Here is a 27,416-nt window from a genome sequence, read left to right on the forward strand (position 1 = left end):
GTCAGAAGAAGCTATTCTGTAGGTGACCCCTGATGGACATTGAAGAAAGACGGAACTATCTCCAATTTTAATCATGTCCGACTCTGGATCGCCCCCTGATATCCCAGGCTTTCTGCGCCTTGAGCACCCGGAGGCGGAGACCTTCCGTGGCAAATTTATGAGGAAAGTGCAGCAGAATCCCTTCGTGCCCATTGGTGAGACCTGAAGGATACCGGGGTTAGGGTGACAGTTTCAACATGTACTATTATTTTAGATTTTTCAAGTTGTTGCAAATCGAGCATCATTAGGGTAACAAGTCCTGGTTATGTTTTTACGATGTGGCATGTTGTAATCAACTTGTATTCATGCCAGCGCGTGACAGTAACTACCTTTATTCCTCCTTAGCCTAACTGAAGCGTACTCCCCGTGGGGCTGTATTGTAAAAAACTTTGAACCTGATTACCGCGTACTTTTCATTACCACATGGCAGTGGCACAAGGAAAATAAATTCCATAAAAAAAGGTTGGGCGAAAAAGACAGGCTGGCACTATCACTTGCTCTAGTATTATTAAACAGCTGAAGCAATTGATCTGCATGGATGTAGAAGCCACCTTTTTAAAATACAGGTGACGTGTTGATCGTTTTTATACAGGAGCACTTCTTACCTTATTGCACCAATCTTTTTTTATTTTCAGTCCTGTACTTTCCTTTCACACATCATTGTCATCCCTGCTTACTCCATGGCTCTCAAATCAGAATGATGTCAGATATTTAGCCCTTTTGCTGCTAGGCCTTTTAGCCCAAGAATGCTAAGCCCTTTTTGGGGTATTTGGTATTTGGTAGTTTGAACTTGGGCCTCCATAACTTTTTTTTTCATAGAAAGTATCTATGCCAAATTTGCTTTCTTTTTTCCAACATCCTGGGAGTTCCAAAGGAACCTAGGGCTTGCAGATTCCCCTGGAGCAGACTGAGAAAACAGCTAGAATAAAGCAAAATATTTTTTGGAAAAAAGTACTCCACAAAATGCTTTGTTTTATCCCCCTAAAAATTGCATAAATGACCGGTATGACATTTGTCAAAGTGGTAGCCATTTTTTCCTAATGTTTGTGCTTTCAACCTACTTCCAGCCTGTGATGTAAACCAGGGAGCAGCCCATGGGTGATCCGGAAAGCTGTAGATTTATGAAAAATGGACAAAATGCTAAATTCAGCAAGGAGTCGTTTGTGGAGATCCCTCAAGGTTTTCCAAAGAAACTAACTGCTGAAATAAAGAAATATTGACTGAAAGTAGAAAAAAATTGCCACTTGTGACAACATTTTCATTTGTAACTTCTTGTCACAATGGTATATTTACAAACGCAATATGCCTTTACATCCAGTATACCCTTCTGGTTGCAGGGATGTATAGGGTTTGTAGGTACTCCAAAAACGTGAGGTACCCAGAGCCAACAACTTAATTGCACCTTTCAAATTTTTTTTTGTGTAGAGCAATTCAAATGGTAAAATATGTAAAGAGGGAAAAATGGGTATCATAGAAACCTATGTATTTCTGAAGTAGACACCAGATACAGAGTTTGTGAGCAGGGGTTATTTGTACATCGCTAATCTTTTTGGTATCCATATTACCATGTGATTGTAAAGGGAATTTATCTAAACATTTTCTTTCTAACGCACTGCCTTACATTTGGAAGGCACAAATGCACAGAAATACAATTGGTAATAACAAAGTTCTACTATTCTGTAGTCCCACATGTCTCCTGGTAAAAATGGTACCTCGCTTGTGTGGGTAGGCCTAGTGCCTGCAACAGGAAAGGGCTAATATAGCATGTATATTCAAGCCCTTCAGATCTTAGTGACGGTGTTTCTCTGCTCATTATGCAATATACTGATAATTCCCCCACTATGTAGTGCTTGAATGTACATGCTGTAGTGGCGGCCAGACCATGCAAAAGTAACACTCCTCTCGTGGTGATCACACTCCGCCAACCAGTCAGAGCAAATTGGAACCTATTTAAGAACACATCATCTGTTATCCTGTGCGATACCAGGATTGAAAAAGGCAGGGATGCCGAAACGTGTCTTTGACTGCAATAAATTGCTACATTAAAATACCCGCAGAGTGATCCTCGATGTTCCTTTGATGGGAGCCTTGTTTTACAATATACATAGTTATCTCTAAATGAGTTAATGAATAACCTTGCCCACCTCGGTAATACCCACAATTAAGCGTATCCATTTCCTGGCGTCAGAAAATGCTCGCCAAATTGAGCTGGACTTTGTGTACTTTCAGATCTATGTTGCTATTTACTTGTGAAGTTTCACACCAGGACCAGCATCATCATAAAATCGAAAGAAACCAAGGGAGAAAACATTCTTCCATGAAAATACAACCTCGCCACCATCTTCCTTGCATTGTGTGATGCTAATGTAGTCACAGTAGCCAAATATGTCTGCCATCTTCGGTCCAAACAATTAATTTTAATCTTTATTCAGTTGAAAAGATTAGAACAACTATCTTGCACTGAGGTGGTTGCAGAATCGTCACTTGATTCTTCAGTTTTGCCAGTAGATGCCTTTTGTCACATCAATAATGATCTGACCCAACCTGATGTAAACATGACGTATAAAAGAAGTCCACATAAGAATAGGGTAATGTACAAGCAACAATGACCATGCAACCTAAATTGATCTAAGCTAAAGCAGCTTTCGTAATAGTGTTGTGTACAAACACTGTGGCTTAAATTATATTGTTAGTCAACTTATTCAAGGAACTAACCCACTAATTTTCCTTGCCTATAAATAATACCAGCACATGGGCTTATCCAGGGTCAACTGATGAAAAACATTATCTTTAATAATTCACAGTTTAAGCCTATGATTTGTTTACCCTTCCAAAAATCAAACAAATAAGCAGGTCGCAGCAATACAATAGACAGATCAGCTTAGCACACAAATTAAGTGTTTTTATTGTGATCACATTGGTCAAAGCACCCATTACTATAATAAGTCAAAACAAGATCAGGTGTATTACAATACAGCAAGGGAACAACACAATTCCACTACTGTATTCAAGCCTCACTTTCCAGTTCCATTCATTTTCTTTAAATGATAAACATTTTCCAATATTTGACCTACTCCTGGATGGACATACAGAGTCAATAAGGAACCAAAATAAATCAGTTTCCCAATGTTGTTTATACAACAACAGAGCATTGGCAAATCTGCACCTAATTCTTGATTGTTTCAACAAAATACAGCGTCTCATTTCCTGAATAGTTTTGCCCTTGTATATCGAAGACCACATGGGCAAACAATACAATAGCCATTTTTTTGCTACTACATGATCAATAACTGAAAACAGCTTTAAATCAGCAGTTGCACTACAAGAAGCACTAAGGTCGCATTCAAAATATTTACAGTTGTTACTTTTCCCAGAAGGCCGTAATAGCAGTCTTCGCAGATGGTTGAATAAATTCCTTTGCAACCTTGTCACGAATGTTCAATCTTTTAAATTCAAACAACTGTTCTGGTACTTAAATGTACCTGGAATTAAATGGCATTTTATTTAAAAAAAATCAGTCCAAAATAACTCAAATTCCCATAGGTAGTCATGCCAACTTCTTTGTATTCATTTTCTTATTCTTTGTAGCAAACAATGAGTCTCTTTTATTGTGCCATGTTCTTTTAAGTGCTCTATGAACCAGTCTCCTAGGATATACAATGGGCATCAAATTGATGTTACAAAATATCCACCTTTGTGAAGTAATCTGCACTCTTAAAACTGTTCCATTTTATTCAGAGGCATTGCCCATATAGCAAGTGATCACATAGATTACACAGATGTGCATTACTCTAATTTGAGTATATTTCCATCTCTAGCTTTTCTAAACCGAGTGATGTTGAGCATACTATCTTCAGCCCCTGCTAATAACTCGAAAAAACAAATACTTATTTTATTGTAGTTAATAATGAATTTTAGATCCTCACAGCTACGATTCAAACATCCATGGAATACTTAGATTGCATCCACCACACCTCACCAAATCAGCACAGACATGTTGATCAAACACAGTTAAAGCCTTATAGACTAAATGGATTCTCCTTATCGTAAATGGCTTCCTCAGGAAACTGTGCCGCATAAAAAATGGCAAAATTCAGGAATCAAGCCTGGATTATTCATTTATCCTTTACCAAATGCCAGATCTTGTAGGGTGTGTATTTTTTTTCTTAATCTGGTTAGTCGTATTGGTTTGCAATAAGCAATAATATTGAGCATCAGATAACTGGAGGTTAATCTAAGCCATATAATTTGCCTTATTTTGAACCATAAATCCTCCTCCTTTGTTAGTTGGCTTTATTAGTGCATCTCTGTGCTATGACATTTTCTTTATGACTTAGGTCTTGTTAGTTGGCTAACTAAATTTACATATTTAATTTTTTCAAAAAAAGTAAATCAACCTCAGCCACGTCTCAGCAAATCACCACAAACCTATTGATAAAGCACAGCTACAGCCTTATAGACTAAATGGATTCTCCTCATCGTAAATGGCTTCCTCAGCAAACTGTGCAACATACAAAATGGCTACATTCAGGGTGCAAGCCTGGATTATTAATATTTTTTTGTAATTCTTTATATAAGTATATAGTATAATACAAGTGCTCAAGACACCATACAGTACAAAAACAGTTCCGTAAATCCATCCATTAAGAGACCACAGATATCAATAGCAATATATTCATGAGGGAACAGCGATGGCAATAGAGAAATACCCATCCAGCACACATATTTGTAAACACCCCAAATTCCCTGTATTTTCACCAGGGCGCCCACACTCTTTCCCATTTTTTAGCACATCCCCTGCTTTTATACACAGTTTCTTCGGCCCGTTGGCACCAGTCAAGATCATGTTTCATTCCTCCTGCTGCAGAGGTGTCGGCAACCCCCACCCCCTAGCAATGTTGCATTTTGCGATTCCCGCAGTCAGGGCCAACCATATTCCCATATATCTAGACCAGTCCGTGTCACCTTTGATCATCAGCAATAGCCATTTCGGCTCCATCGGGACCGTCTCCCCCACCACCCAGGACATGGTATCAGTAACTTGCTTCCAAAAGCAAACTATCTCGAGGCACTCCCATAGGATATGCAGGAAGGTACCTTTTTGCTGGCATCCCCTAACACATAGCGCTGACGGAATCCTGCCCCATGAGTAAAGTTGTGTGCAGGGATAGTAGGTGTGATGTAGAATCTTCATCTGTACTAATCGGAATCTAGCGCGTATTGCGATCTCCCTTGGGGTCTGTAGTGCCTCCTGCCAGTCCTCATCATCTATGCTACCAAGGTCTTTGGCCCAGGCTTGCAAACCTGGATTATTCATTCATCCCTTACTAAATGGCAGATCTCTTAGGGCGTGTATTTGTTTTGCTTAATCCGGTTAGTTGGATCGGTTTGCGATAATATTGAGCTTCAGATGACTGAAGGTTAATTTCAGCCATTTTTTTTTGTTCCTCATCTCCACCATGGTACTAATCCGTCAAACCAATGGACAGGGAAGAGTGGCTTAGGTTGAGTCTGACATGCTATCTCAGTCAAGGACTGGTTGGGGTATATTCGATATAAGGATCCGCCAAAACCCTTCAGCTATGTCGTTCAACCGTTCCATCTATGCACCCTGTATCATTTTAAACAGATATTTACCATTAGCCAGTTACCACCATTGCTTTAATCACCAATTCGCCTAGGAAAAGGATGGAGATGTTATAGCAGAAAAAGTGTATCATGGCTTCGTAATCATTGGAACTGGGGGAGGAAAAAAAAAACCCCAGCTCAAACTATTGAGACCAATCGAGTTTCTGCCAAAAGGCACTTTTATCTGGTTTCCAGGCCCTGGAAAGATCCATCTTTGAAATTTGTAACATGGAGGAACACCAGTCATGTAACGTCGGAGGAGAAGCCTCTTTCCATCGCTTGCAGATTTCTCGTCGGGCCACCAGCATAGAGTAGAACAAAAGATTATTAGTTGGGCTTCGCTTCTGATCTACTACTCCAAATATTACTAACCAGAGATCTATAGCCACAGTGGAGCCTATTGAAGATGTTAATTTATTGCTTATTGATTGCCAATAAGATGTTAAATGTGGACAATCCTAAAACATGTGGGCGTCCGAGGCCTCCACTAGGCCGCACCGGGCACACGCCACCGGCTCCCTGTTTGAAAATTTAGATAGTCTCTGGGGGGAGTAGTAAGCCCTGTGGAGAGTATATAGGTGGTTTCTGTGAAGCCAAGCTGGTTTAACTATATCCCAGAGTACATTACAGGAGGCTAACCATAGTTCATGCAAATTAAAAGAAGGCAATAGGGAGCCCCAAAGTTGGTCTGGAAGATGGAATTCCCCGTCTATCTCCTCCAAGATTAAGTTGCAGAAAAAAGAAACCTCCTTGGGTGCCGGTGTTTTATCTAGTAGAGAAGATTCCAATTGACTACTTCCTCCTATGTGCATTTGGGGACGACGAGGAGTTCCAGATGCTTGTGCTTGCGCCCAACTTGAAATTTTTAAAAACTTCATTCTGGAGAGATTGGGGCCCACCTTGCTTGCTAGATGTTCCCAGGAAAGCATGTCCCCTTCCACAAACAGGTCGCCCCATGTTGAAATTCCAGCGTCTATTAATGGATTTATCAACACATCGTTAACCCAACCAGGGGAAACAGGGAGATCCCATATAAGAGATCTATTTGAATAGTATCCTATTTTAGTAGTTACTCTAAGGTTATACCAAGTTTTTGCTAGGCCCAGCAATACCTTCAGTTTAATCTTCTTGAAAAATTTGGGGTCTCCAAACTTAAAAAGAAACCCCGTGTGCCCTATCCCTTCACATTGTAATAATGTTGCAAACATCAACCCGATGTCTTGATCTAATGGAGTTTTTAATAACATTCGGGCATGTGACATCTGAAAGCCCAGGCGTAAATCTGGAGGTCCGGGCCTGCTAAACCACCCTTCTCCCTGCGACGCCTTAATTTCTTCCAGGCTATTCTTGCACCTTTGTACTTCCAAACAAATGAAGAGATATCACTCTGCATCTTCGCTATTAGTGAAGTTTCAAAATATAGTGGTATACTGTTAAAAATAAAAGTCAACTTGGGTAAAATGGACATTTTAACTAGATTTGAGCGACCCAGAAGTGTCAATTGGAGATGACCCCAGGAGCCCATTAATTTTCTACATTCTTTAGCGACAAGGGTAAAGTTAGTAGAAGCGATCAGATTTATATCCTTAACAATTCTTATGCCTAGATATCTCATGTTATCACAAAGTTGCACAGGAAGCCCAGTCGTTACGCTATTCCACACCATAACTTCAGTCTTGGTGGCATTTACTACATACCCGAGATGTTACTAAATTCCAATGCTAACTTTATGGCTGTTGGAAATGCTGTGCTGATATTTGAAGTCATGATCATGATATCGTCGGCATAAAGGGACACCTTTTTTTCCCAGTCTCTATATTTAAAAGGTATGATGTTATTTTCCTCCCGAATTTTTTGAGCAAACGGCTCAATATAGAGATCAAAAAGCAGGGGCGATAGAGGGCAACCCTGACGTGTACCCCTTGTAATAGTAAATGGTTCCGACAAGCCGCCATTAACCAAGACCGAAGCAGATGGATTATGATATAGAAGTTCCACCGCCCTGCGGAAGGCCCTACCCACGCCGAATTTTTCCAAGGCCTCCGACAGATGTACCCAGTTAACCCTGTCGAAGGCCTTGGTGGCGTCCAACGTAAGAATAGCCAAGGGTAATGAGGAGCTAGTAGCTATATCGATTGCTCCTATCAAGTCGTACGTCAACTCAAATAGCTGGCGACCTTTAACAAAGCCCTTTTGGTTGGAATGTAGGATTGAGGGAGCAACCTGACCCAACCTCTTAGCCAAGAGTGACTTGAAGATCTTATAGTCTGTGTTGAGTATTGATATAGGGCGATAAGAGCCACAGTCGGAAGAAACCTTGCCTGGTTTCAAAATGAGTGTAATAGATGCTTTATTCCAAGATATGGGCGGTGGATCCCCCTCCAGCAGAATTTGATTAAATAATACGGTTAGAAAAGGAGCAATTTCACCTGCTAGGTGTTTATATATCTCAGCGGGCAAACCATCTGGCCCCGCCGCCTTACCGCTTTTGCTATTATGTATAGCAGTCACTACCTCTTCTTCCGTTATTGCCTGATCTAAAAAGGCCCTATGTTCTGGGGAAAGTGATGGCAGTGAAATGTTACTCAGCCACTTCGTTATTTTTTCAGAGGAGATGTCATTGTCCTCCTGGTATATGGTCTGAAAGAATTCTTTAAAGGCAGATCCTATTTCTAAGTCTGTAGTTACAGTACCTGAACTAGTTTTTATAGACCCTATATTATTACGTGTCCGGTCAGTTCTTGCTTTCCAAGCAAGTAGCTTGCCTGCCCCTTCTCCAAATTCAAAATGGGCCAGTTTACTTGCTTCCCACCTTTGAAGTATGCGTTGATTAAGTACTGAAGCTAGTTGCCCTTTGAGTTTCAGCAATTCCTCCTGTTTAGCTGATGTCACAGAATCCGAAACATTGTTAAAAGTTTTCTAGTCCAGTCTGGGCTAGCAGAAGGTTAGCTTCAATAGATGCTACTTCTTGGGTGTACTGCCTCCTTCGGAACGTAATTTTGTTCTTTATAACCCCTAATAAGGAACATTTAAAAGCGTCCCATACAGAACTTGACCTTGCAGAATCGATATTAGCTAGAAAAAATTCTTGTGTTTCTACTCTAATGTACTCCAAGTCATCTGGAGAAGTAAGGAAAGACTTATCAATAGACCATGACCTGATTGGAGGTTGAATCATTACTTCAAAATCTAAAAGAACCGCCGAATGATCAGACAGGTGGGATGGTAAGTAGATAACACTCTTTGTTAAATTAAGCAAAGCTCTACTTACTAGAAAGAAATTGATCCTGGATCTATGACGATATTTATAATTTCGAAAAGAAAAAATGGGGAACATGGCGGCAGTAGGCTGAACTGCCGCTGTACTCCGCTCTGAGCCCTTGCGGAGCGTTTGTATACTTTGGCAGTAATGAGGACATCTTAAGATGTTTTTTGTTCCTTTGTAACATGGGTGAGCTAATAACAGGCTAGAGTTTAATATTGCAATAAGAAACAAAGAGAAAAACGGAAAACCTTGTCTCCGGGCGAGCCGTTGGCCCGGTCTCTCCTTGCTCTTCATGTGCTTCCAGAGGGGCGTGTTCCGAGTTGATTCTACACTCGTCGGAGCTCTCTCGAGAAGCTCAGAATCAGCTCTGCCGTCGCAGCGGACACGGACGCCAGCGGTATCGTGGAAGTGGTGTCGAGCCGCCCTGAAGCTCCGTCAGGGGAGAAGGCTGCGGTCCCTTCGCAGAGACCTGTGCCTTGTAAGTGAGGCCGCGGAGGGGGGCGAGATCGTACGGAAAGACACTACAGCACTAGCGGTGACTGTATCGGTATGTACGACGGAGGCTGCAGCTGAAGCAAGTGAATTGTGTCCATCGGAATCGACAGCAGTAAAGAAGGTGAAGGGGGGGCAAGGAGGGGGGAAAGTAGAGAAAAGTAAATGTGACAAGGCACCGGAGGAGGAGATATTTGAAGAGGGGTTGGACAGGGAGAAACAGAGAGGCAGTAGTCTGGTTAAAAATGTACGCTCTACTACCTTTGGAAGCCTATATGTAAACCAAGACAAGTTCTCCACAAACTCATTTTCATCAAGCACTATAAAGGGTCGTAGAGGGAATAAAGCTAGCAAGCTACAGAATCTATCTAAAAAAAGAGGAAGAAAGGCTAAACTGACCAATTCGAAAAAAGGGGGAGTGTGTGGGCCCCCGGTCCCGGAGAACAGGCTGGAGTTTGAGGGGGAAGCTCAAGATACCATTGCAGCGAGACCTGAGTTGGTCAAATCGAACAGAACTAATAGCACCAACGACAGTTATAGTGCCAGTGCCAGTAACAGCGCCAATAAAACATCATTAAAAACCTCTTCTTACCTCTCCTCTGATGCGAAGCCCAAACGGGCAAAAAAATCTAAGAAAGGAAAAAACAATTCTAGACTCGGGCTCTAAGATAACGCCTTCATTGAGATCCTATTTTAAGGTCCTTCCTCAGGTTTTGAATTTGGCCAGAGCAATCCCTCCGTAGTTTGTATATCTTCGGGTATAACTTCGAATATCGCTACATCAGACAGTCAGGCCTCTTTAGGGTGTAGTTCACTAAATATGGAGGTGGAGGTTCATAATAATGAGGATCAACCTTCTGAGAAGGGTTGTATCTACTGATTCTGTTTTGACAGATGTTAATTCAGCTATCCTGTCTACTGATACATTAGCAGAGCAGGGCCTTGAAAATCACAATAGTCTTAGTGACTCCCTAGCTCTCCACGAGACTGTCACAACTCCCACGGTACTAATTAGTTCTGTGAAAACAGAAGTCTGTAGCTTTCCTGGTGAGCATATAAGACAGGATACTGATGCAAGCCTTGAGCCAGAAGAGACAGGATATCAACAACTTGAGTGTCCTCTAAATGTAAGCCGAAACATTCAGCAGCAGCCCACTTATAACCCTCCTCCTAGCTTAGACATCCCCCTTGAATTACCTGCTCTTGCCACAAGTATACCCCCTGATCTCTCACTCTCCTCAGTAACATCTATGTTTTGCAATTTATCGGCTGACATTAAACGGGGGTTCGAGGAGTCATCAAAAATTCAAAGAGAGATCAGGTCCTACTGTGAGTCGTTAGATAGCAAAATAGACGGGCTTTTTGCAAGAACTGGGGTGCTGGAAGAAACAACAGCTGCAATGTCACTTGAATTGGAAAACGCTAAGGAGGATATAGTCAAACTTAAAAGAGAGGACATTGCTCTAGCTGATAGAATGGAGGTCCTGGAAAATAATGCGAGGCGCTGTAATATCCGCATTTTAAATGTACCCGAAAGAGGAGAAGGTTCTGATATTAAATCTTATATCATTCAACTCCTTAAAAGATCTCTCAATCTATCCCATACAGAGGAGGAACTGAACAGAGACATCCAGCGGGTTCACCGGGCCCCTACAGGCGAAATCCTCAGCGGACTAAGCCCCAGAAGATATTAGTTAACTTTCACACTTTCTCATTGAAGGATCACATTCTTAACTTAGCCCTTAAACAAAAATCATTATCTGGTGGTGACTTCACTTTTCAAATCAGATCTGATCTCTCAAGGGCAACCCTTGATAGACAGTGGGAACTGGTCAGGAGAATGGAGGCCTTCAGAAATCTGGGTGCATCAGTTCAGTTGAGCTTTCCTGCTGCTCTGAAGATTGTTTAATAACAAAATGTATAACATCCGCACAGTTCAGGCAGCAGATGACCTATTGATGAGTATTGGTACTCCTAAAAATTGAGGCTTGACCGGGTTAGGATTGGCTGGAGATTGGGGTATGTCCACTCTTTTTGTTTCTGGGCTTGAGTATTGAGTATACATATTATAACTCTATCTTGATCTTCCCCAGCTTTAGGTTTTCCTTACTTTAAGAAGCTCATAAAAGAAAGGAAAAATATATTTAAAAAAAAGAAAGAAGTAAAGAGAGAAAGAAGAAAGGAGAAGAAGGGTAAAGAGAAAAAAAAAGAGGAAGAAGAAATGGGGAAAAAGGGGGAAAAAAAGGAAGAAAAGGTGAAAGGAAAGAAAAAGAAAGGGAAAAGAGAAAGAAAAGTGGGAGGAAAAAAAAAACCCTTCACAAGAAAAAAAAAATCCAATTAAATCTTTTAGTAGAGCTATAATATAATAAGAAATTACATATCAATAGTATCAACCATCAAAAAAAAAAGAACATAACTTAAACATCTTATTCCTTGAGGAATTTACTCCTGATTTTTTGGGACTTTTGGGAATAGCCATAATAAGTTAAACTATAGGCAGATTTAGTTAGTCCTCAACACTATAACTAATGGCGCTTCATGGGGCTTAGAGAGGGTTTGGGGTACCAAACCGGACGTGTTCTGGTGAACATACAAGGGTTCCTCAAGGGAGGATGGGTTGGGATTCACGGGGGTGAGGGTTAGGGCAAAAAAGTATAAAAAGTTTCTCGTCTCTAAATTGGTAGTCGACAAAATTATCTTTAAAAAATGGACAGAACATATATCTCAGATATATACCAAGGGCTATAAGTCAGTAAGATCTCGCCTCACTAGATACATCAGCCATGGGTACTATTAAGATTCTCTCCTGGAATGTTAATGGCCCGCGCACCAAACCTAGATCTAACACGATACTACAATATATACGTGATTTTGATGCGCAGGTCATTATTCTCCAGGAGACACATCTGGTTGAAGCTGAAGTGCGTGATTTGGTAAATAAAAACAGTTGGATAGATCTAGCTGTTACCACTTCTCAAGCTGTTAAAAAAACAATTACTACCAGACTCATAGAGCAGAAAGTAGATCCCACAGGTAGGTGGGCTATTGCAACAGTTGTGATAGGTGGCTCACGCCTTACGATAGTGGGGTATTATGGGCCCAACCGGGATGACCCCGCTGCCTTGGTATCATTATTCTCTGAGCTTTTGCACTTTTCAGAACCGATCATAATAGCAGGAGATTTAAATATCAGGGCTCGACAAATCTAAAATCTTACTTGACCTGCAGGTCGAGTGAGTAGAATTTTCTACTAGACCTAACATCAATGCACTTGACCCACAAATTGGCTGCATACGAATTTTCTTCAAACATTTTCAGCACCAACAACCCAAGAAAACGTTGGCAAACCAAATTGTAAACAGCAAATTCATGGGGATAAAGATGCATGCTTTAAGACCTGTGTCTATTTAGTGGGCCAGGTGTTGGATCATCGATAGACAGTTCTTTAAGTGGAAATAAATAGTGCAGGTACTCACCACCACTAAACTGTGCACTAGCGGTGGAGCCAGGCGCTGTCTAGGGGCGGGGCGAGAAGGCAAGCTTAGCATTTAAGGAATCTTCGTTCTCATTCTTTGTAGGCGTTTTATTAGCTTATAAATTGCTGTCCACACTCATATGCTTTCCCCTTGTCACTGTGCTTTATCTCCCAGGTCTGCATTTTGCATTTCCCTTTTGATATTTCACCGCTCTTCATATTTATCTCCACCTCTTCCTTTTCCTTCACATCTCTCCTCTCTCGCTGCTTTCTTTCTCCTTGCCTCTCTCCTCTCTTTGCTTCACTCTTCTTCCCATGTCTCCAAATTAGTTTTGTCCTTTTCTTCTCTTTTCTCTTGTCTATTTCCCAATCTTCTTTAACCCTTTGACTTTTTCCATTCTCATCATTCTCTAGTTTTCTTTTACCCATTTTCCACCCTGTTTCACTTCCACACACAATCTATTTCACCACTTTCTCGTTTTCCTTTCTTTTCTTCCTGTCGATAGTTTGCTACTTCTCGCTATTCATACATCTGCAGTATCTTTCCCTAGCCTCCCAAAAAGCATAAACAGCTTTGTAATACTGGCAGGTTAACAGGCTGTTGTGACGACAACTTGAGTTCTGCTTCACTGCACTCTAATAATTGTGTGTGCTTTAGGCGCAGCAGAATAAACTAGTGCGGGACTGTAATGCAGACCCAGGCTCCATAACCTTAATAAAATAATTAAATGAACCATGGGAGAACAGATGATGCAGTAGCCTGGGAACCCTTTAACAGAGATGGGCCCACCTTGCTCACCCTCCCAATCCCTCTCTTCCTTTGCAGGTTACACGATCGGCCATCAGCACTTTGGCTTGATCAGCTACTGTACAATTCAGTAAAAGAACACTATTTACAGTGATTTACCGAGAAGGACCGTACTCACAAGGGACCGAGGAACTGGGAAGTACTTCATGTTGTAAGTGATTGCCGGAAATGTGCTAGCTGCGGCACCCGTTCTTAGATGCCACCCCATGACACAAGAATCAAGTTACTCAGCCTACTGGAAAGGCCAAGGCAGATGGTGCGGGGTCAAGCTTGTTGCTCCGACTATTCAAGCTCTAGTACAGCCTGTGTGACGCAGTTAGTTGGGCCTGTCAGTAAGAAATACAACACACACGCACAGTGACAAGGGGAAAGCACACGCACACTGTTGAGTCAATAAATTGATGCGTATTTCTTTTTCCTGGGCAGCTACGTTTCTTTACTGCCTGCTGAAAATTCAAGTTGTTTGACATTTTTGGTACCAATGAATTAATAGCAAGGTGAGCGGAGCCATCTGAGAGGAGAGAGATGGACCTAAGCGGCATGTTTTTACTGGTGTCTGTAGAGCTGCACTGGCGCTCAGAATGGTGCACGTAAATGCTTCACTATCTCAGCCTCACATGCATAACAATGGGCAGTAGCTGCGCCGAAGAGAGAATTTGGCACCAGCTGCGTAGACCTAATGCGCAGCTCGCAGTTGTCAGTGAGAGTAAATAAAAAACTGTTCCATTTCAAAGATGATTGTGTAGGAAAATAGTATTAGTACACTCGAGGCTAAAGGTAGGAAAAGTCCGCCATGTAATGCTAGAGGGGCGGCTGCGAAATTACACACTGAAACAACAAAGCTCAGATTACAACAAAAAAAACATTGGAGTTCATTTGAAAAAAAAAACCTGCTTGACATTCAGCTTGTTTTCAAACATAAAGGCTCAGAGAAAATCCACTGTAAATGCAATGCAAGTCACGGCTGGTGTAGGTGCGGTAGGCCCCACCGTCCCGCCCCACCCCACCCCACACCACCCCACAGCACCGGCCATGAATTCCCACCCCAGCACTACAATCGGAGCAAGAACCCCTGAACCTGTGGCTGGTGGACTGACCCCATCCAAGCGCACCTACCGTCTAGGGCCCCTCTGAGAGACTGAGCTGTCCTTGACAGGCTGTGGCTTACTTCACTTACAGGTCCTCTCTGGATGACAACACCCGGGGTGCAGGAGGAGAACTTCGCCACTGCGCGGACACCAGTGACTGTCATAGTATACGGCCAGTGGAGTGGCCCCCTACGGAATATGGCAGCCGTACTGTGCTCTGCGAGTTCACTGCTGTCCGCAAATCTTTTCCTGTGGTTGAATGTGCAGGCCGGGGCTTGGAAAGGCAGCTTACACCCTTTTCTGGCAGTATATCTTGCCGCGGCTAACTGTAATCAGCCAATGAGAAGCGTGTAAACATGCGTAGCATACACGTATCGGGAGGGCACAAATTATCTTCTATCACCTGATAGGCTGATTGCAACACGGGCTCGGCCTGATGAGGCCTAGTTTCAATCAGCCAATCAACCTGTGGTTTTCCCGCATTTTCACGTAATCATTTCAGCATGCTGTCCCCTATAGCCTTCTCCTGGCACTGCAGTAGCTGCATGGAAACTCTGGTTGCGACGGCAACAGATCTCACTCGCCAGGCCGGTCAAGTAGGCCTAAAAACTGACTCGCCCTTGAAGAAATTGACTCGCATTTGCGAGCGGGCGAGTACATTTTTCGAGCCCTGAATATTGTACTCGACCCCGCATTAGACAAGACTATTTCTAGTCGATAATATACTTTGTCTAAATCTAGAGATTTTTTACTAAAAGCCATGTCTCAATACGGTATTATAGACATTTGGAGGGTGAGGTCAGGACAGAAAACCGATTTTTCTTTTCGAAATTATAAATATCGTCGTAGATCCAGGATCGATTTCTTTCTAGTAAGTAGAGCTTTGCTTAATTTAACAAAGAGTGCTCTCTACTTACCATTCTCACCTGTCGGATCATTCGGCGGTTCTTTTAGATTTTGAAGTAATGATTCAACCTCTAATCAGGTCATGGTCTATTGATAAGTCTTTCCTTACTTCTCCAGGTTAATTTCAGCCATGTATTTTGTCTTATTTTGAACCACAATGCCTCCTCCATTGTCAATCTGCTTGATTATCGCATCTCTATGCTTTGACATTTTCTTTATGATTTGGGACTCGTTAGTTGACGAAAAAAATATACATATTCATTTTTTCAAAATGCACATCAACCTCGGCCAAACAAAATCTTAAACAGAGCGACTTCATTGCTAACGACACTCTATTTTTTAGAAGACATTGTTTAAAATATAATAATTCTTAAAAATGATAAAAATACATTTGTATGTGTAGGAACAAAAGAAAGTCTTTCACTTAACACATTAATCTCATGTCCATTCAGAATAAATGGAAATAGATTGAAAATCTGAATATTTGTGTTCTGTTTGATAATCATATTTACATTTTTAACAACTCCTAGTTTTAGTTCCTTGTTTGTCATTTTCTGGGGTTTTAATTAGTTGCAATACCACCCTCTCTGTCGCTTTTGTCCTCCCTGTCTTTGTCATCCCCAGGGCTGTCCCCTTAATAACAAGCATTTGCAATGCAATAGGTCTCGCATTACTCAAATTTGAGCTATTGGCATTGTAAATCACAATGCCTTTTAATTTTGTTTTTGTTTTTAAAACATACATTAAAAAAATTGTCATTTACCATGCCAATAGCTTAAACTCGCGTTAATGCGAGACCTATTGCATTGCAAATGCCTGTTGGTACCTGTCTAGTTCATTTACCCAGTCTGTAATTCTCGGAGAGGTTATGGAAATTCTTGGTCTATAAAAAGTAAATCATACAATGAAACTCGGGAGATATATTAAGGGAATTAAACATTTTCTAATTTGGCATTGGGTTTGTGAATTTGTTTTCGAACATGATCATTTGTTTTCCGGTGACACCCAGCATTTTTTGTGTGGAGCCTATTACTTTTTAATTACTGTTTTATTTTAACATCAACTGTGTTTCTCCTTTGGCATATTGTGTCTTTCTCTGATTTGTTTTTCTGATGGGGTTAACGTGTGGCATAAACAGGCATCTCAAAACTTCTTTTGGTGTTCGTGCGATTTCACAGACTTTTTTTTAGCAAGTGTTAATTTGCTGTCTGATAGTTCTAGCAATTGTTAATTTGCTGTCCTGTAGTGAAACTGTAACGTCGCTGTAGGATGAACGTCGTCGCATTATTGCGAGCTTACACGTCATCCCTGGTCATGAGTTGTAAATTAGTAAAAATGCATGTTAGATGTCTGTACAGAGTAACTGAATATGCATAGTTTAACACTGTGTCTTCAATCTTTCTTTTATATAATGTATTAAACCAAGAAGGGGGACTTACGAGGGTGTCCTCATGCGAAGACGAGAGTCGTCTTATAACGCAGCAGAAGAGTAGAACTTCTGAAGGGGAAGACAGGCCTCTGACTGATGGAAATGTATATAGAACGCTTGACGCCGTTGTCAGTGGGACTCCTTCAGAGGGCAGTGAGAAATGGGGCTGCAGTCGCTGCGAGAGCAGTGTGGATACGGACAGTGAGGCCTCAGAGTGCAAAAGCTCACTGAAGCCAGGACCAGGAAGAGCCAGTGGTGTGTCTGTCCCGCCCTGCGTCGACACAGACCAGGCCTCTGAAAAAAGAAATAAATCAAGCGTGGTGTCCCTGAAGCGGATGCCTCGCTCAGTGTTGTCCAGGATCGTGTACTAGGAAAGTGAAAGTGCGACGGGAGCCGTACACGTGCACATTGCCTGTCCGGGCGTGTGCACATACATCTCCTGTCTCCCTTCTGCCGAAAAACCCACAACAATAGGTCTAGCCAAGGCGGGCAGCACATGTGCTGCATCGCTGGTCGAGACCTAAAAACGAGGATTGTTGATTAGAATCAATACTAGGGGCTTGTCTAGATGTACTAGGCTACTGGTCATTATCAGAGTATGTAGGAATCCAAATATGTCACTATTTTATAAAGAAAAAACTGTTTGATGTCTCACTCTTCCTGTCTAGTTGGAAAAATACCTGAGTAGGTACATGTCCAACCTCTATTTATTGTAAAACTGGATATTCTGTTGCAGTTTTTCAGACCTTTTGGAGCTATTTATTTTCTAAATTCATGAATAGATCTGTTTATTTTATATACCAGGCTTTTCACATGACGAAGAGAATCCAAATTCAAGATCTTCTTTTCTAACTCGTGTAGTTGTGCTTGTATCAGTTTCATATTAGAAAGTATAGTTTCAGTATTGAGCACAACCTAATTTCTGCTGCACTTCTTTGAGCTTTCCAGACAAAAGGATGGGAACAGAAGGGTTCTGGTCCAGCAGAAGTCTTCCCTAGAAATAAGAATCTGTAAATGGTTATGCAGTTCCATAGTGAAGGAGCAGTATGTCCGCTTTTGGTAGTTGGATCAATCGAGGTCTTCAGAGGCGTCCTTTTTATGAAGCATAAACCCTCACTCGCCAAAAAAGTGGCATGCTTCATCATTGGCCTGCGCTCCTCATCAGGCTGGCTCTGCAATGCCAGACAGGCCCCGCGATGGGGCTTTTTGCCATAGATCTTTTTCTATGAGGTCAGCAACAAAAATAATCATTTTGCACCTGAAAGCCTACAGGGATAATGTTGGCTTGGATATAGTCAGTTAAGGCTCGTAGATCTGGGCAAATTCATGTTTTTAATTTAATTTTTCAATTCTTCACATTTGTGTAGCCATAAGCATATGATTTACTTATGTTCTTACCAAGAAAAAATGTCCCACCTGTGATTTTTTTGTTTTTTAATGAATTCCTCTGTGTAATACGAAGTGTTGCTTGAAGACATACTTAAGACAACTTGGAAAAGAAAGTAATAATACATTGTCTAGTTAAATTAGCCATCAAAAATGTTTTCAACAAAATTGTTTAGTGTGAAGGCAGTTAATGTCATTATTGCCACCGTGTTAGTCCGTTGGGCACACTTGGGCTAGTGCCACGGCTTCACAGGTCTCTTCTTCAGCAAGGCAGATCGCTTGGGTACACACAGACAAGTGCCAGGCTGTGACTGCAGCGTTGGAAAGGGAATTTGTTTGGGCACACTTGGGCGTCCTTGACTGACTCTGTCTGGATCACGCCATTCACATTCTTCATAATCCTCCGATGAACGGACCTACACCTCCGGGGTCACCTGCTCTTATCCACACTAGATGTTAGCTCCTCGTCAAGTGATGGATTTCTCCAGTCCACCCTTTTTTCAGACAGGACTCTCTAAGTAGTCTAGGAGAGTGAAACCAGTTCTTCTAGAATAGCTTTTAGGTGATGTCTCCTCACCTACAGTAAGCTTGCTTTCAGCCTCAGACAGGCACCAGCTGTGTTCACGCACTAACCCCCTGGGTGCTCTGTAGAGCACCCAGCAGCGCTGCCAGGGGATGATCATCCCCGGGCAGCTAGATAGCAGCCAGGGGATGATCATTCTCTGTCTGCACTTACCTTTCAGAACTGGTTTAGGTTGTTTCTTCATTCATGTGTCCATCTCAGGCTGTCTCCAGACTTTCTTTGTTTAGCATGATGCTCCTCACAGTGGGGGGAACACCCACACAGAGAGACAAATAGGTATGAGCAGACTGCATCTCACTATCAATACCAGCACCCAGCTGTGATCAGGAAGAGAGACTTAAGGCTGACCCACTTCCAAAGGACACTTCGCACTCTTGACAACAGGAACTACAGTCACACCTTTCATCCCTACAATCCACCAACTGGTAATTTCAGAAAAACTAATCCGCAACACTCTTAATCAAAAAGACCAAATTTAATTTCTAAAGGGAAACATAGCTCCTCTTTCCGCACTCATCTGCGTTCCCTCCCTCCAGTGTCAGGAATGTCAGCAATACATTTCCACTGTCTGGGAAAGTATCTCACCTCCACCTTGTCAAAAATGAACAGGCCAGGGGTTTCCAAGTGGAACCACAGGCCACTCTGGGCTCACTCCATCAATCATTTGGTGTGTAAGATGCTTATCACGCACAACACACATACATACATGAGCCTGGGCACTTGGCACTAGACACATGTTAATCTGCAATCGCATAATGTTTCACAAGTGGGCCAGACCGTCACCCAACTAGTTCTAAAACATGGTAGTGTTGCCACCACCTCATTGCATGCATGAATGTGTGGCAGTAGTCAAGTTGCTATTGAAGTTGTGGTTTGTGCACTCCTCCAGGTTCAGGACTGGTCCGAGACCGGCCTTTTGTTAAAGCACAGACCTAGGCCTTTGTGCACAAGTTGATTAGTAGGAGGCTGGGGCCACAACACAAAAAGCAGGATACTTTCAGTTTGACACTTAGAGGACACTACTGTACTCCAAGTAGGTGACATTCCTGTTACAACAGTGAAGAAGGTGGCAGAGAAGTCCGAACTGAAGTAAGAAGTTTTCTCACTGAAAGAGGGCATTGTTATTTGATTCTGTCTGAGGGGACATATGTAGTACGACTGTACTGTTTTGTACAATAGTTGTTGGGTACTTCAACATACTTAGCATTCCATTGGTCCTAGGTAAGTACATTAAATAATATTAGAATATTGGAATATTGACCGCTCCATTGAAGTTAGTGGAGTGCTCTGGGCTTCTAATGGATGGTAGAATCCCGGAGCATCAGTATTTCAATGTTTGTTCACAGCAACAGCTGTGAACAAAGGCCTCACAGAGCCCAAGTGGGTTTCAACCCCCTCTGGCTCCGTGAGGCCTTGGTTTTACAAATTAGAACATTCTGTCCTCAAGGGCGGAATGTTCCAGTAGCGTTGAAGCCCTCCGTAGCGGGCTCTACTGCCCATTAAAGGCCCGCTGCCTTGTTAAAGGCTTTAACGCAGAAACGGGCCTTTGATGGCATTAGAGCCTGTTACGGAGGACTCTAAGGCTATATTAAATTGGGTAATAATATGTGCTATTTAGAATGTTTAGAAATTCCAGAAGGACGTAATTAAGAGCTATATAAGAACCTAGTTGTTATTATTCTTAAACAGTGTTTGAGAGCTGTTGTGACCTATTGGAAGTATTTAGTATTGGTATAGCCTGGATTTTATATGTTACATTAACTGTTTTTCAAGTCAGCTGCATTTTTGCAAATAATATGTGTATGTGATACCTAATTTATGTGTCCATGAGGGATGCTTGTGCAGTTGATGTGTGCTGCTCTTGCGTGCTTTTGGTGTGTTAGATCGACGCATGCACTTCACATACCCATCCAGTACCTGCTTTGTGTGTGCAAGTTAAGCTTGTCTTTTTGATATTCATTTAGTACCTGTTTTTAGGTCTCGACCTTTGCCAATGTGCTTGCGCATTTCAGATGTCGTGACATATAGAGGTGGAAAAAGGAAAGCTGAACCAGGCGGATTACGCTGAGTGCATGTGCCGGTGCACGCGCTTACCGTTTGCTCCCCGAGCCGCCTCCATTATTGCATCAGACCCGCTACAGCAATGCGGAGAGCTTCACACTTCAAAGGAATGCTCTCCCCCCCCCCATGCCTCTTCTCTCACCCTTTCACTATCTCCCCCGCCCTCCCACCTTCAGCCTCTTCCCCTGCAGCGCACTCTCTCCCCCCTCCCTCCTCCTCACCCCAACATTTGTCTCTCACACGACAGGCTGCTGCTCCCCCGCCCACCCAGCAATGCCGAGAGCTATTCCCTCCCACTTACTGGCTCCCCTGCTCCCCCACCCGACTTGAAAGGAAGCCTCGCACACCACGACCAGGAAAACACACACACACACACACACACATTCACAGCAAGATTTTTCTGTGTTTTAAACGCTCGCTGCTGACATCTTCAGTTATGTAATAAAGGTCATCAGTTCACATCCTGGTAGGACCAACTCGCACACGTGCTATTTAGTCCTAATTCTTTCACACACATGCACGCAAGCACACACACATATTCACAGCAAGATTTTTCTGTGTTTTAAACGCTTGCTACTGACATCTTCAGCTATGTAATAAAGGTCTTTAGTTCACATCCTGGCAGGACCAACTCGCACACGTGCTATTTAGTGCTAATTCTTTCACACACATGCACACACGCATACAAGCACACACACACACACACCCACCCACCCACACACACACACACACACACACACACATTCACAGCAATATTTTTCTGTGTTTTAAACGCTTGCTGCTGACATCTTCAGTTATGTAATAAAGGTCATCAGTTCACACACATGCACACACTCACAGCAAGATTTTTCTGTGTTTTAAACGCTCGCTGCTGACATCTTCAGTTATGTAATAAAGGTCATCAGTTCACATCCTGGCAGGACCAACTCACACACGTGCTATTTAGTGCTAATGCTTCAAAACACATGCACGCACACACGCGCACGCACACACACACACATTCACAGCAAGATTTTTCTGTGTTTTAAACGCTCGCTGCTGACATCTTCAGTTATGTAATAAAGGTCATCAGTTCACACACATGCACACACTCACAGCAAGATTTTTCTGTGTTTTAAACGCTCGCTGCTGATATCTTCAGTTATGTAATAAAGGTCATCAGGTCACATCCTGGCAGGACCAACTCATACACGTGCTATTTAGTGCTAATTCTTTCACACACATGCACGCACACACGCGCACACACACGCACACACACACACATTCACAGCAAGATTTTTCTTTGTTTTAAACACTCGCTGCTGACATCTTCAGTTATGTAATAAAGGTCATGAGTTCACATCCTGACAGGACCAACTCACACACGTGCTATTTAGTGCTAATTCTTTCACACACATGCAGGCACACACATACACACACACATTCACAGCAATATTTTTCTGTGTTTAAAATGCTCGCTGCATACATCTGCAGTTATGTAATGAAGGTCATCAATACACATCCTTGCAGGACCAACTCACACTTCCAGCTTCTAAGGTGGATGAATTGAGTACCGTTACATTGGGTAATAGTAGTTCATTTTCATTGTGTTGTGAGTGCGCCTGCTGGCCAAAATAGACTGCCACATTCACACATGCATGGAACACATAGAGCCAGTGGTTCAACGGCTACGGCTAAGGGGGATACATTTATCACTTTGTGTGCAGACTAATTACTAAGATTCATGCGCATCAGCAAAAATGGAGGCCTGCAGGTCGGCAATTCTCATCACATTCTCTGCCTCTCTCGTCATACCGTCACTGTAAATTGTCTGGAATGCGGCTCACACAAAGCCTCTCTTTACATGGGGAATGCTTCTGAGGAGCACGCTGCCCACAGCAGAAAATTATTAACTCACTCTATCGGTCTATCCATGGCACTCACTCTGTCGCCAACACTCTTATCTATCTATCTATCTATCTATCGCCCTCCCTCTATCTATCTATCGCACTCAATCGCACCCCCAAAGCATCACTCAGCACCTCCACAGCATCACTCAGCACCACCACAGCATCACTCAGGGGCACCACATCACTACTATGCGCTACCCCAGCATCACTGAAAGCCACAGCATCACTCGTCACAACCACATCACTCAGCGCCACCACAGCATCAATCTGTGCAACCATTCAACAACAACTGTTTCAAATATGTTCTCTCAATGTTTCAAGCTTTATTAAAAATGTCACAAAAAGATGTTAATATTTCACTTCTGTTCTTGGATTTTAGTCACAATAAAATACACTGAACATAATCTTCACAAAAGTTATTTACTAAAGTTTAAACTATTGCCATTATAAATTACAAGAACTTTTATTTAAGTATTAATTATTAAAAATAAAGTAAAGCCATTGTTATTTGTAATATCAATACATCTAAGTCACGTTAATACACTATATATTGCATTTCAAATGCTATAGGTGTCACATTTGCGAAAGTTAAAACTATTGACATTGTAAATGACAAAGCTATTAATTTCGCTATTTTCAAAACCAACACATAAATAACAAATTTGTCATTTACTATACCAATAGCTCAAACTTTCCTAATGCGAGACCTATTGCATTGCAAATGCTTGTTTGTATTTGTGTGTGCTGTTTGCACTCCTGATGCTTTTGTGGTATTAGTTCTTTGTAAGCGAGGTAAGCTTGCAATTCAAATGTACATTTAGTGTCTGTTTGTGTATGGGCTTGCATCTCTGCTTCTTAACCTATAACTCTTCTACGTTTGTGGAAGGCTTCTACTGCTGAGATCCATGTATTATTTGTTTTATTTGTACCAAAAGACCTTGCACTTTTTGTTCATCATGCGCTCCTTCCCTTGCGTCGTGCGCTCTCCACCCCCCAGTCCTCTGTGCCCTGAACACTCCTGAGCTCCCCTTTACTTCACCAATACAGACAATTGATTTACTTAATCTATGGTTAAAAGGTGGTAACGAAGATTTATTAACATACACCACAGGTAGAACATGGGCAGCAGTGTAAGATTTTCCTAACTGTGAAACCAGTTATACTATAGCGGACAACAAAGTGTGGGTTCTTACACACATGGAACAGATAAAACGAAGCGCATGATTTCCTCTGTATTGGAAATCCGCATCCGCTACTGCTGCCCAAGCCTGTATATGACTCTAGCTTGAAAAAGTGATTGAATCAAGCAAAAACAACGATTGAATTATCGGTGCATATTTTGAACGGTTTTTGTCTTACAAAAATCACTACTTCCTTACTTATTGATTTAGACAGACCACTGACTTAATGAACAGTTTAAGTTGGTATAGTATTCCATGGTACGGCAACTCTTGCACATTTTGACAAGTTGAGGAAAAAGGACAGACCAAGAACCAAAAGCAACCTGGCAAATGGATGCTGACCCACATCCTGCTTCCACCCACGAAAAGGCTTTTAGAAATATGGATTCAAACATTTTATTTTGCAAATGTTCGAATTATTATGATTGTTCTCAGCCTCGAGGACAATTGACCTATAATATGTAGAATACCATTGCTATATCCGTTTCCATACTTACTGTATGTGAACCATGGCACCATTGTCCTGCCACATTATGTGTGTAACATACCAATGGCATGCACATTTCCTCTTTTCCCTGTTTATAAACTACATAGTGCTTTATATACAGGGAAAGATTAAACACAGCATCCTTTTGCCTTCCCAAGTCCGTAAAAGTATTTTTCATGTTGTGGTCCTCTCCTCCAGAGCAATGGCTTGCTGATGATGAGGCACATCCTACAGTGACGGCTGGGAGGGCCTTTAGTTGTGATGTGCTAGTCCCTCTGGCACTGGCTTACTTGTGTTGCTTTCGGGTCGCACTGACAAGCCAGAAGAAGGTGACAGATGTCAAAATGCTGGTGGCGCTTTTGCCGCCATTTCATTGACTCCCCTGTCAACAATACTATTCTTCGACGTTAACTATCTTACACAGTTGTATTTTTGCCCCAACGAAACACATCTACACGTAGAAACACAAAAAAGTGACGCATTTTATATATAACATTTCATTATAAGCAAAGCCTCTTGTCGTTGGTAGTTACTTTTAATATTGGTCCACCTTTTTGCACACAAAGATAAGGTGGCTCAGTCTAACTGACCTATAGCAGGTAATGTCTGCGCGCAGGCTGTTGCCATATCTCCAGTGGCGTAACAAACGTTGAGGGGATCCCCCTGCAAAGCACAATGAGAGGCACCCTCTGGACTAACTCAGGAGATCTCAGGACAGGGCTGAGGGGGTACCCCTGGAGCTTGGTGGTGGGGGGCACTGTTGGGGATGCGAGGCCTTTGTTACGGCACTGCTCCAGTGTAATAGTTGTTTTTACTTCTCCGACATCTCTCCACAGGTTGTTTGGCCACAGCAGGCGCCCTGACGTATGGACTCATCGCTTTCCGACAGGGAAAGACCCGGCAATCCCAACTTTCAATGCGGGCCCGCATCCTGGCCCAGGGCTTCACAGTGGCGGCCATTATGGTGGGAGTGGTCACTGCGGCAATGAAACCTCGCCAATGATGCCAATTGTACTGAGGTCCCAGCTGCAGCCTTCAGGAAAGGACCATGTCATAGCACAGCCTTAGAAAGGGAAGAGCCTTTTCTACCTTTTTAGCCCCTCCCGCGTTTACTTCTGCCACCTCGACCTTCTTTGGACATTTAAACAAGGAGCACTTTTAAATGCTCATTGTTTACTGTATTGAAATGGTATGCATAAACATGTAATATTAAAAAGGCACTCTGTAAATTTGATAATTAGTACTTTCAAGTGGACGTGTATATATTTTGTTTCTTTAATTCAAGTGACTGGCTTCCTTTCAGGTAGCAGAGACTTGTAAATGTAGTAATTGTGAGTTTATTGGATGGGAATGCAGTGCTGTGGATCAAAAATGTTGGCAAATGTACCTTAACTTGCCATTACGGGACCCCATTTTAAAATAAAAATGGATTCCGTTTGAAAATTGTAACGAGGATTTTACATATTCCTAATGCCGTAGTAGTAGGAAGTCTAATCTACCCTGTGCAATAAACAATTTTCATATTTTTGGACATTCATCTTTACGAAGATTATGTGAAGCATTTAGCTGTGTCATTATTTAATCTGTACCCCCATTTAGATGAGCCTTTTAAGGGTCCCAGAGTTTTAGAGGCACTAGATGTGCACTTCTCTCCTGAAAAATGTTAACCAGAATCGGATTCAGGGCACTGAAGCTGCTGGGAACAAAAGTGCGTTGAAATGCTATGATGTAAGTACTCTTATGATGGTGCTAATGTAATCTTATATAATGATAGGTAGTTATTCCAGCTGATATTCTTCATCTTTCCAGCTTTACCACGAGCCAAGGTAGTAATGTCCTGATATTATCAATGCTAATTTAAAAGCTGGACATCAGGCTCTGTGTCCTTACACAGCAGAGAGCTTTCGTGGACAATGTTATCTTTATTAGTAGAAATGTCATCGGGGAAAATGTGTTGGGGGGTTAGAAAACTGATGGTAATATTGGTGTTGGTAGGCCTCCTTCAGTGGCTTACCTATCAATTATGACATTTCCCACCCAATCATTCTGCCTCCTAAGGGCTCCTTTCCTATTGTGCACACCAAGACAGTAATACATTACGCTGGTATTGTATTATTATTTATGAATGGTGCACCAATAAGTACCACGTTTTGTCTTATTGTATTTAACTATGTTCCAGGACGTACAGACCAGCTTTGTATCTTCTGTAGTATATGAACCGTTCTGGGCTTGCTATACTTGCTTGTCTTTCCAGAGAGATTCCACACTTGCCTCCTTTAATGTGCTCTAAGGTTCCTAATAATTTTGCACATGAAACTTAGTACACCACAGTTTAATATTACTTCCTTTCTCGGTGTGCACATCTTCTGTGTCCTGACATAGCTAAAAGGAGAGCATGGTTATATTCTAGCTTTTGTAGCGAGACGTTTTTGGGAGCAGTCCTAGAACACTGGTAAAACGTTGCATTTGAAAGACTGGTGCGGGTTTCCTTCAAGGGGCAGCCTCTGGGACTTGCACACAAGTTGGAGGCCGGTAACTGCATAAGAAGTCTTCTTGGTTTAGAAACTAATTTAATCTTTTTCAAGGGAACTAAATTTATGATGTAGGGCTCATTGATTCAGGTGTCCCAAATAAAAACAAGCATTGGTAAAGCCAGTAGGTCTACCTGCATTTAAGTACGGACAAAAAAAGTTATTTTA

At 42.1% G+C, this 27,416-nt stretch overlaps 1 protein-coding gene across 1 annotated transcript; it reads left to right on the top strand.

The window, feature by feature from the left end:
* Positions 1 to 26,248, top strand: HIGD2A (HIG1 hypoxia inducible domain family member 2A). Its single transcript, XM_086931755.1, has 2 exons — positions 1 to 194; positions 25,554 to 26,248. The coding sequence occupies exons 1-2, from the start codon at positions 74 to 76 to the stop codon at positions 25,718 to 25,720; spliced, it is 288 nt and encodes a 95-aa protein (XP_086787881.1). The 5' UTR covers positions 1 to 73; the 3' UTR covers positions 25,721 to 26,248.
* Positions 26,249 to 27,416: the final 1,168 nt, after the last annotated feature.

This window comes from Lissotriton vulgaris, chromosome 7 (genome assembly GCF_964263255.1).
Source record: "Lissotriton vulgaris chromosome 7, aLisVul1.2, whole genome shotgun sequence".
NCBI classification, from domain to species: domain Eukaryota; kingdom Metazoa; phylum Chordata; class Amphibia; order Caudata; family Salamandridae; genus Lissotriton; species Lissotriton vulgaris.

What these genes read in the sequence shown, in the direction of transcription:
- HIGD2A (XM_086931755.1), top strand. Translation starts at nt 74, where the DNA reads ATGTCCGACTCTGGATCGCCCCCTGATATCCCAGGCTTTCTGCGCCTT. An exon ending in GAATCCCTTCGTGCCCATTG is followed by an intron (nt 195 to 25,553) that starts GTGAGACCTGAA and finishes ATCTCTCCACAG; the next exon opens with GTTGTTTGGCCACAGCAGGC.